Consider the following 11511-nt stretch of genomic DNA (forward strand, 5'->3'; position numbering starts at 1 on the left):
GGGTGCCCCTGGGTTTCTGTCCAGAGCTATCCCAGCTCAATACTCAGTCAAGCGTCCTACCCCCCGGCCACTGCTCACTGATAAATGTACAGTGTACTCGGAGAGCAAAACATCTCCGCCTGCTCCAGCATCATCATCACAACTGCAGACGCAATGCAGACATTATTAGGGCTCCCTTCACTCCAATGGAATTGCTACTGACGGTGATGATTATCACGGTTGGCTACGTACGGTGCGAAAGAAGGTAATGCATATATACATACAATGAGGGCTGGGGAGCTGGGGGAATGTATGGTGCTTGCGTTGGCGTTTGATGTCAAGGCATCGATGGTGCAGTCGGTGGTGGGGGCATTAACGATGCGTGTGATGGGAGTGTTGCTAGTGAATCTGACAGTCATCTCAGTCAGTGGAACCATGGCACCTGCTGGGTCTCCCCCGTGACCTCCTTATCAGCGAGCTTTCGACGCTTCACGTGGCCTCAAAGTGCACCTGGCCTGGCACAGGCGCCGTGGTGGCGTCACCGCCACTTCGTGACGAATGGCTGCCTTTGTTGTTGGTGCAATAGCGGTCTTGTGGTGGGGCAGCCATGGTGTTGGCTGTGGATTAATAATGCCGGCCAGTGGTGGTGGCGAAGTTTTGATGGTGCCGATGAGACGTTGATGGTTCCGAGTCGGTATCACCGTATTCTGAGGATGATGAGACACTCCGGAAAGTAAGCCGCACTCGAAACGCGTGTCCTGGGTCAATGTAGAACTGTGGTTATACAAATATGGTCACACACGCACACAAACCTACCGCGTATCAGAGGCACCCCCAAATGATGCTTTCAAATACGGGGTTTGGGAGGGGGGCAGTGCGGCATATAATGCGGAGAATACGGTAATACCTTCGTGCTAGTTAAAACTAAGTTAGATTTGTATTTTACTAGGTAAGGGCCACTGAGCTATATAGCTCTTTTTCACAAGCAACTTGGCTACAAATAATTGCTAAAAGAAGTGGCTTATTCCGTGGGAATTTATAGCAGCCAAATACTCTAAACGCGTGACTTTATTCTAAATGTGGAGGGGAAAACCGGAGGACCTGGAGACAAATCCACGCGGCCACGGGGAGAGAGAAACGCAAACTCCAAATAGACAGCAGCAGCAGCAGGCGTCAGGGTCGGGATGGAACCCACGACCTCCTGCGCACCGGGCGAGGTGGTGAACATCTCTTGTAGCATATACTACAAGATCTCACGAACATCTCTTGTAGCATATACTACAACATCACACGAACATCTCCCCCAGCCACCGCGGTGCCCCCTGCAGTTGGTGCGGCTTCGGCGGCGACTTGGCCGCGGGTTGTTCAGAGGGACCGCTGCGCTCGTGGTTAGTGGGGGGGGGCAAGGGGGTGGGGGGGAGGGGCCAAGGGGGTGGGGGGGAGGGGCCAAGGGGGTGGGGCGAGAGCGCTCCTGGCGGTGGCGGTGGCACGGGGCATTGACGGCGAGAAGGTGGAGGGAGGGGGGTGACGTCAGAGGAGGAAGGGGAGCCGGGGGCGGGAGGAAGGGCAGCAGCAGCAGCAGGAGGAGGAGGGGGAGGAGTCTGAATACTTGACGTGGTGGTCGGGGGAGGAGTCGCAGCTGCGTGGGAGAATCTCCCTGGAAGGTTTTTTTTAATTTTCATTCGGGTTCGCGTCGCTGTTGTCGCCGGTGGAACATCCATCCCGTCTCCTCCTCTTCATTGCCTCCCCCCCGCTCGCTCTGCTTCCCTCCATGCTGCCCATCAACGGAGACCTCACGTAAGTCGTGAGCGAGCAGTTGAGCGCCGTCGTTGTCCGACCGACTTCCCCCGGCCACCTCTGAGAGAGACTGACGACGACGAAGACGACGATGACGACGACGACGACGCTCTGCCGGTGAACGCGCGTGAGCGGAGAGGCTCTCTCCTCGGTGCTCTGAAGATTCAATCCGTGTCGGTCAGTGTGGGTCCCCTTGCCCCGTGTGTACATGTAGCATGTACACACACACGTGTGTGTGTGTGTACATGTAGTATGTACGTGTGTGTGTAGCCCTGCATGCAATGCAAGGCTACACACACACGTACGTCATGTAAACGACACGCCATGTACGTGGTGACACACGACTGCAATCACTACAGGCGCAGCGGGCAATGCACACACAGTATTCTATATTGAATACTCGATTCTCTGTGAATACTCTATACGATGTACACGTGCATATACTGCAACACACACGTATTCTTTGTGAATATTGTGTACTCATTGGTATACACGATAGGTGCATACTCCACTACACATTCTATGAGTAATGTGCAATGTGTGTTTAGCTTATGCAATTTACATGCTAACTGCATTTACTACACAGGTATACAGATGTTGTGTGTGGTAGTCGTCTATTGTATGGACACGGTCATAATGCAGTACATGTACACATGACATGCTACATGTACACATGACATGCTACATGTACACATGACATGATACATGTACACATGACATGATACATGTGCACCTGGACATTATATATGTACACATGACATGATACATGTGCACCTGGACATGATACATGTACACATGACATGCTACATGTACACATGACATGATACATGTACACATGACATGATACATGTACACATGACATCCTACATGTACACATGACATGCTACATGTACACATGACATGTTACATGTACACATGACATGATACAGGTACACATGACATGATACAGGTACACATGACATGCTACATGTGTGTGTGTGTTTACACATTCGCAATATTGTACTGCGTAGCGGTGGGCGTGCAGGAGGGTTTGTACTTTACTACTGTCACGGTAAATGGGAACAATGTGCACTGTAGTAGTAGACACTGCACATGTCAGTACAGATGGATACAATACTGCAGGTGACGATAGGGGGGGACATCCTGCACACAGTCGTCACCACGTGCACGATGCACGCACGGTGCACACCACCACAGTGCCGTGCAGGGCACTAACTACTAAGATCATCACAGTGCCGTGCAGGGCACTAACTACTAAGATCATCACAGTGCCGTGCAGGGCACTAACTACTAAGATCATCACAGTGCCGTGCAGGGCACTAACTACTAAGATCATCACAGTGCCCTGCAGGGCACTAACTACTAAGATCATCACAGTGCCGTGCAGGGCACTAACTACTAAGATCATCACAGTGCCCTGCAGGGCATTAACTACTAAGATCATCACAGTGCCGTGCAGGGCATTAACTACTAAGATCATCGCAGGGACGTGCAGGGCACTAACTACTAAGCTCATCACAGGGACGTTTAGGGCACTAACTACTAAGCTCATCACAGGGACGTGCAGGACACTAACTACTAAGATCATCACAGGGACGTGCAGGGCACTAACTACTAAGATCATCACAGGGACGTGCAGGACACTAACTACTAAGCTCATCACAGGGACGTGCAGGGCACTAACTACTAAGATCATCACAGGGACGTGCAGGACACTAACTACTAAGATCATCACAGGGACGTGCAGGGCACTAACTACTAAGATCATCGCAGGGACGTGCAGGGCACTAACTACTAAGATCATCACAGTGCCGTGCAGAGCACTAACTACTAATATCATCACAGTGCCGTGCAGGGCACTAACTACTAAGATCATCACAGTGCCGTGCAGGGCACTAACTACTAAGCTCATCACAGGGACGTGCAGGGCACTAACTACTAAGATCATCACAGTGCCGTGCAGGGCACTAACTACTAAGCTCATCACAGGGACGTGCAGGACACTAACTACTAAGATCATCACAGGGACGTGCAGGGCATTAACTACTAAGATCATCACAGTGCCGTGCAGGGCACTAACTACTAAGATCATCACAGGGACGTGCAGGGCACTAACTACTAAGATCATCACAGGGACGTGCAGGGCACTAACTACTAAGATCATCACAGTGCCGTGCAGGGCACTAACTACTAAGATCATCACAGGGACGTGCAGGGCATTAACTACTAAGATCATCACAGTGCCGTGCAGGGCACTGACTACTAAGCTCATCACAGGGACGTGCAGGACACTAACTACTAAGATCATCACAGGGACGTGCAGGGCACTAACTACTAAGATCATCACAGGGACGTGCAGGGCACTAACTACTAAGATCATCACAGGGACGTGCAGGGCACTAACTACTAAGATCATCACAGTGCCGTGCAGGGCACTAACTACTAAGATCATCACAGGGACGCTCTATGGCAATGCACCTCGCATGCGTACGCCACGTTAGTAATGCAGAGTGCGCAGGGTTAGTTTGTTCGTGTTACTCCACAGCTCGATGAAGGGTCTGGTCGTGGGGGGGGGGGGGGGGTTAAACCATACTTCACCACGCTGGTCAACCTGCAGTACTTGGATAGGCGACCCACCATGCATAACAGGTGTTACAGGCTTCTTTCACGGGGCTGGATGATTCTTATATTCCTCACTAACACCGTGGGACGTGTAATGAGACGGTACACAACGCAGATGTACCCTGCGCCAGCATGGTAAGAAGTGTGCTGCGTAGGTATGAATTTAACCCCATACACTGATGCACCCGCACGACACAGATACATAACACAGTCAACACCTCGACTAGACTCCATCTGTACATCGTATTGCGCGTTAAACGTGGGGTGGGCGGGAAGTCCGTATACCCCCGCAGCTTCCGTGTAATACTGGCACAGGCAAGTGGGTGGTGGGTATGGCGACTTCCTCTCTGTGTCTGCATGCTCGCCACTTCATCCACCGGGGCCTCCCCCATTCGACCTACACACATTCCATGGGTGGTCGCTACTTCTCCACTGCTGTTCCCACGGTCTGGAACGTCTCCTGGCACAACCTGCTTGTCAAGCCCAGGCTAATGATCTGATTCCATCTGCCCAGTTGTGTTTATTCCGTACAGAAATAAACTTCCTTCCCCCGCACCCTGCTCCCCCTACATCTTAAGAAAAATCCATTATCTTTGCCTTAGGTGCAATGACATCCATGCCGCTCTCTGTACAGCGTATTGAGATGCAGTCACGTTCAGATGATGTAGACATTGCATTGTATACACCATGCATACCACACCTTGCTCGTGGCAACGCTACATACAAAACTCATGTATTGCATGCTTACACTACACACGTGTACCGCTTCATGCATGGCAAGTGCATACACGCGCCACACACACCGCACCGTACAATATACAAGCTGCAGTAACACATACACGGCATATATACACACCTAACCAGTGCGTTATCTACACACGTAGTAATACACTATGCCCACAGTACATGTCACTAACGGTAATGCCCCACATAAATACTACAAATGCATATATTTACACTGCATACATAAGCACACACGTGCTATACTTTACAACGTACACAAAAGCATCCATGCATACATTCAGTGCACACATAGGTGCAGGGTAAACTATGTACGATGGTCATACGTGAACATCCACGCATCTCTGGAGAGAGAGTCAGAAAGTTTTGATAATTAATTAACATGAAACATATTTGGCACACACTTATTCTGACACCCAATCTTTAATTTAGTGGTCATATACAGTGATAGTTTCACTTGGTATTGATGTGACTTGTGTATATTAACATTAAGGACGGTAATCCATGTGAATTTGTGACCTTTTGCTGTATGCAGTTCTCAAAAACCTTTTAAAAACCCTCCTGGATATGTGCCATCAGCACACTCATGGCCAGAGTCACTATCCCTTTGAGAGCTGCGCCTGTTTGACTGTTCAATGCCACTCATGCGACCTTCACATCTTAACACCTTGTTCACGCACAGAGCTTTTGAACACAAGCGCATGTGTCGTTGTGCGTGCGGGTATGTACATGCGCACACGTGTATGTATGTACTTGGTCCCAAGGATAATGGAGCGAAGTGTTCCATCGTCTCTCCACCGAGCGAGCGAGAACCCCGCCGCGGATCCTGCCGCCGACGCCGACGCCGACACCGCCGTGCCCGCCGCGCCAGAGCCCGCGTCGGCGAACGGGCCCGTCAAGATGAGCATCCCCCGCAACCTGAGCTACGTGTCGGACCTCTTGGAGAAGATGCACTTCTCCAACGAGAGCTCGGCGCTCTGCGCCACCAAAGAGGAGTGCGACGGCGGCGGCCCCGCGGCGGCGGCGGCCTCCAACGGGCCCAGCGGCGGCCACGGCGGTGGGGACGCGGCGCCCGCACAGGGCCCGTGCAGCGCTTGGGCAGAGATGCACGCCTTCGGCCGGCCGTGCGACTACATCATGATGGACAGCCCTGCGTCGCTGCCGCTTCTGCGGCGGCGCGCCAAGTCACTACCCCCACCATCGGTGCGCGCCAAGCAGGCGGCAGCGGCGAGCGGCACGGTGACACCCAACACGCGCAAGCGCGTGCGCTTCGCCGACTCGCTGGGGCTCGACCTCATCAGCGTGCGCCACTACAGCAACAGCGAGGAGGTGTCCATCCCGAACCGCGTGCTCTCCCAGCTGCGCCGCGGCAGCGCAAGCGGCAGCGTGCCGCGCTTCGGCTACAGCCAGCGGATCGAGAGCCGCTTCCTGGAGCCGCAGTTTCAGCAGCCGGGCACGACGCCGGACTTCCTGGAGCGCGTGCGGTCACAGAAGGTGTCCCTCGAGAGCCTGGTGGTCACGTCGGAGCTTGGGCTGCATGGTCTCATTAGGGTGCTCAACCTGCACTTTGAGAAGTTTGTGTCGGTGCGCTATTCGCTCAACGGCTGGGCGACGCAGCAAGAGGTGGTGGCGACGTACGTGCCGGGTTCGAGCGACGGCCACACGGACAAGTTCGGCTTCTCCATCAACACGCCGCCCTTCATGGAGGCAGGCGCGCTGATACAGTTCGCCGTGTTGTTCGTGTCCAAGGGTCAGCAGTACTGGGACAACAACGGCGGCGCCAACTACGTCGTGCGGTGCCACTGCCTCAAGCTGTCTCCGCCGCGGGACTACGAGGACTCGTGGATTCACTACATCTAGGACCTCCCCCCCCGACGGATTTGCGGGGTCACTTCCACGTGTGAACGTGCGCATACGCACTCGGAGGATGCGAGGCGCGCGGAGGCGACGCGAGGGCGCCGCTCGCGAATCGTCGATTGAAGGCCACCGCGAGCACCGTCGTCAATTCAGCCGTAGCCTCCATGCACCGCGCGGCCGTGCTGGTCACAGCTAAGGGGCCATCGGTGGCATCGCACGCCTCACTGCCCCCTCCCCCTGCCTTTCCCTTGAGCGCCCTAAGGAGGGCGACCCAGACTGAGGGAAAATTATCCAACAGGGCCAAGGTGGATTTGAGGGGCCTGCTAGAGATTTGGGACGCAAGGAGGGGACGACGGGAAGGGGTTTTTTTTCAGCGTAATGGAATTCGATAATGGCAGCATACGTTTTGGGTTTTGAGTATTGATCACCTGGGTCCATTAAACATTTTTATACCGACGCTTTGGAGATTTGCTCACAGCCGTTTGTGTAAGGTGGTTAATTAACCCCATGGTTTTAAATTGTTAACACTATTGCACGTGAAAAAATAGTAATCAGTCAGACAAAAGGATGTGTAAGTAAACTGCTAAACTGCTGCAGTTGGCGTGTGCCCATGGGAGGTAACACAGACCAGGGTGGTCCGGTTATGGGTCCTAGAGGTAGGAGTCGCGAATGAAACGCATCGAGTTCTGCAGTGTGTGGCGTTCTGTCACTTTGACGACGACGACAACGATGATGATTATTTATGGGCAGTGTGTTGCTTGTTGTGGCGCCCGTGTGATTGTGGGGTCGGGTTCAGTGTGGACTGTGACTGTTGGCTTAGGAGGAGGCATAGGGCAGGCAACGATGTTCATTTAAATGCAAGTGTGGGGAAATTCACTCGCCCAGATAGGGTGAACACTGAGGTCAAACTGGGGTTAATAACGGGCGTACTGTACCATGTTCGGGGAACATGAGTGTTGGTGAACATTTTTTTGCAATATCTACATGCGTCATCATCATTACCATTTTCATCATTTAACATCCTCGCGACCTATCAACATCAAGCAAATCATCATTGCTAGGGGTGTAACAACATATTGATTGATATTGGTTTGTAAGGCTCCCCAGCTAAGCGTTGAATTGCATATGTAGGAATTTTCATCGGCTATGATCGAGCCACTGCTGGATGAAGGCCTCCGAAGCCGTCCTTATTTCTCCACCATCTTGCGATGGAACGGTCCATTGCCCCCCCCCCCATCTCCACGGTTGACGTCCTCTCGGGCGTTTCCTCCTTTGGCTGCGACTCTGACGTTAGGCTCGACCTCCGGCCATCATCCCAATTAGTGACAAGTCCTGGCCGAGCCCGTTTACTTTTTAATTTATCAAAATGGTGCCTCTAACATGCATTATCTCTGTAATCTGTGCGGTTTATTTTTTGTGCCACGCAGTGTAACTAAAAGCATGCACCTTTCCATGCTTCTGTGCACATGTTTCAGCTTTTGTTCTGCTGGGTCAACGTCCATGTTTCTGATTCACGTGTTGTGTTACTCATATTGAAATTATGTGCAAACATTACGTTTTGGAATAATGGAGTGAACAATATAATACCAGCGAGATGGTAAAAACGACGCATCGTAGAATAAGTAATAAATTATTGAGTAAAATCTAATCTCAGCCCTGAATCGTGGCAAGTCATTGCATCTCCTGCATGGAGGTAAACCATTGCAACCCTAATGATCAATGGAAATCGCCAATATCAGCATCAGCTGCAGCAGTGCAAAACCAACATTTTCATTATCATTAGGAGCTGCATTGGTAATTAATGCAGTGCTGAGTGAAAGCCTCACCCGTTCTGTATAGCTCCAATTCATCTCCCTCTATTGTGTGCTCCTTACATGTTTTTTATGTATTTTGTTTTCCATTCTTGGAATTTACCCATACCTATGTGCTTGCTGCTTCTATGCTCGAGAAAATGTATGTGGCCTTCACGTGTGTGTTTGCTATGTTCAGTTGTGAGCGGGTGTTTGTGTGTGTCCACGTGTATTTATGTGTGTATGTATGTACATGTGATGGTGAGTACGTGGTATGTTCTTGCATTGTATTCTGTAGTAACACTGGTCTGGGTGTATATTTTGGGTGTGCTTGTTTGTACTGAAACTCGCCAGGTCAGTTACTGTCAGGTATATTCCTGCCCAGGCATGCAGTGCTCTGTAATTTTCACTAAAGTTAAGCCTAGCATTGACATTTCGACTTTTTCTTAGCATTTTTGTCATATTGTAAGATTCACTTTTATAATGCATATGACGTAGCCTAATTCATTATCACGAGATTGTCGACACAACCGCTCCATCTGCTCACGCTCTATTTGGATGTGACCTTAAGATTTGCAGCTCTAATTTTGGACCCGTAGTGTTCTAAATGCTACACTGGCACTTGCCCTACGACCTTGGCAACTTGATTGTATACTGGGACCTTACGAGAGAAACTGTACGAGTTGTGATGCGAGTCGGATACATTTGCCTGTGTGCGCGCGTGTGTGTGAACCACTGCCGATCCCGTTGGCCACATTTCCAAGGCTTGCATCCGGCTATTGCAAGGGACCCGCGCAGCGTGTGCGCGTGCGCGCCAAAATTTTGGGTGATATCCAATGACCCGGTTAGCTTCACGTTTGGAGCAGAAGCCCTGCACTGCCTTAGAAGGGTGACCGAAGGACAGCCTCCTTCTTGCTGGACGAGAGGGAGCTGCGTTTAGCACCCAGCAGTGCGCACTGGCCCTGAGTGACTGCTCTGACATTTAGCGCCCATGGCAGAGGAACGCTTTTAAAACGAGCCGCCCTGCTATGCTGGGTGTGGGGGGAGGTGGTGGGGGTGGGGTGGAGGCTGCCTTGAAAAGCTCACTCCATCACCTTGTGAATGGCAGAGGTAAAAAAAGACAAAGTTACAACTGGATGAGTGGCATCTTTTTTTTTTTAAACGTCCGCGGATGCGCGGGGATGTGTGGTGGTGGTTTGGGGGCACGTGGAGAAGGCGCACGCCGGCCAACTGCTGTAGTTTGAAAATGTTGCTAATGTTGTTAATCCGGGAAAATGCACACACGCTTTGACTGCGCGGCGGCAACGAGGGAGACTGCGCCGGTATTGGGATCTACTGTCGATGTTTGACAATGCACCGACGAGCGACTGAAGTTTAAATCGTTTTCCGGCAACATAACACCATGCAAGCAACTGTGCTTGAGCGTGCACCGAGATGTAGCAGCGCACACGCACGCGTGTGCACCGTATGTACACAAGCTGTCAGCCTTATCCAGACCACCAACTGCAAAGAACTGAATGTGTGGATATTTTGTCGTTTAGACAACCAACTGTAAGAGTTGACAAAATGTGGCCATTCCAACATATGCCACTTCGGAGCTGGTCTTCTGAATAAGGACGAGTGCTTTTGTCCGCACAACGCTGCACACCTTTGTGTGCGTGATTTTTATATGCTTGTTTCCAGCCTGCATTAATTGTCCTGTTGTGATGGGCTTTCTCGTAGTTTTGCAGTTGCGATTAAGTACACCTACAAGCGCAGTTTAGTGTCTATGAGCTCGGAGCTTTAAAATGTGCAAACACTGTGTTCACCTGAGAGGTGAAAGTGGAATAAACGCTGCACAATGAGCAGACTGTACACTGGGGCTTTTCAAATGTAAGAAAATGTAATCAAGCGAACACGAGCATTGCGACTTGAGATGGCGCGTGCAACGGTACCGCAGCAGAGATGTGTGTAGAGCAGCTTGCAACGCTCCTCTTCTCTAATGTACAGAATGACGGTCGTTTAGCCCTGCGCTGTTGGGAGTGCGCTACAGTGCGTGACATCTGGAGGGATTGGAGACATGTCACCATCGATCGGCCAACTTATTGTTCAGCATCTTTAATGGAATTAATTGGCTGCGTCGCACTGTTGTGCCATCAATCAAGGGAATTGTGTTCTGAAGAGGGAACTGGTTGAGTCGGGGAGTGAGGGGGTTAAAACCTGCGGTCATAACTCTGCTACTCACCACTGCCGACCATCTGTCTTCTCATACTCTACCGAGATTCGCTATTCCAATGCAAATTATCTGCTGATGCATCGCTCACAGCTGTTGATGGCAAACATCGATCAGTGTCTTTATTCAGAAGTTGGGTGACGGCCCTTTCATATTCTTTCTTTCAGTTAACGTTTTCTCGTTATGCAAGGGAGACTTCGGGTTTACCCTCCAGAAAGGGTCCCTAACAAATACAGTATGTGAATCATATTCTCAGGTTTTTTCGGTAAAGTCACGTAGGTAAAAACATTAAAATTAATGAAAGTAAAATAAAACAAAAATAAAATTCACGACGTTTCGGAGGCAACACAAGTCTCCGTCATCAGGTGGGACCGTCACAGCCGAATTACGACGGTCCCACCTGATGACGGAGACTTGTGTTGCCTCCGAAACGTCGTGAATTTTATTTTTGTTTTGTTTTATTTTAATGTTTTTACCTACGTGACTTTACCGAAAAAACCTGAGAATATGAAT

At 50.8% G+C, this 11511-nt stretch overlaps 1 protein-coding gene across 3 annotated transcripts; it reads left to right on the forward strand.

Annotated features, from left to right (window-relative positions):
- Nucleotides 1–1576: 1576 nt before the first annotated feature.
- Nucleotides 1577–11294, forward strand: LOC144946758 (protein phosphatase 1 regulatory subunit 3D-like). Of its 3 annotated transcripts, none has more exons than XM_078875910.1 (2): nt 1577–1893; nt 5904–11294. In XM_078875910.1, the coding sequence occupies exons 1-2, from the start codon at nt 1868–1870 to the stop codon at nt 6997–6999; spliced, it is 1122 nt and encodes a 373-aa protein (XP_078732036.1). In that variant the 5' UTR covers nt 1577–1867; the 3' UTR covers nt 7000–11294. The 3 variants fall into 3 exon arrangements, with proteins under 3 accessions (XP_078732036.1, XP_078732035.1, XP_078732037.1); XM_078875909.1 differs by having other exon boundaries at nt 1577–1776; XM_078875911.1 differs by having other exon boundaries at nt 1882–1953.
- Nucleotides 11295–11511: the final 217 nt, after the last annotated feature.

This window comes from Lampetra fluviatilis, chromosome 42, assembly GCF_964198595.1.
Source record: "Lampetra fluviatilis chromosome 42, kcLamFluv1.1, whole genome shotgun sequence".
In the NCBI taxonomy this organism is placed as follows: domain Eukaryota; kingdom Metazoa; phylum Chordata; class Hyperoartia; order Petromyzontiformes; family Petromyzontidae; genus Lampetra; species Lampetra fluviatilis.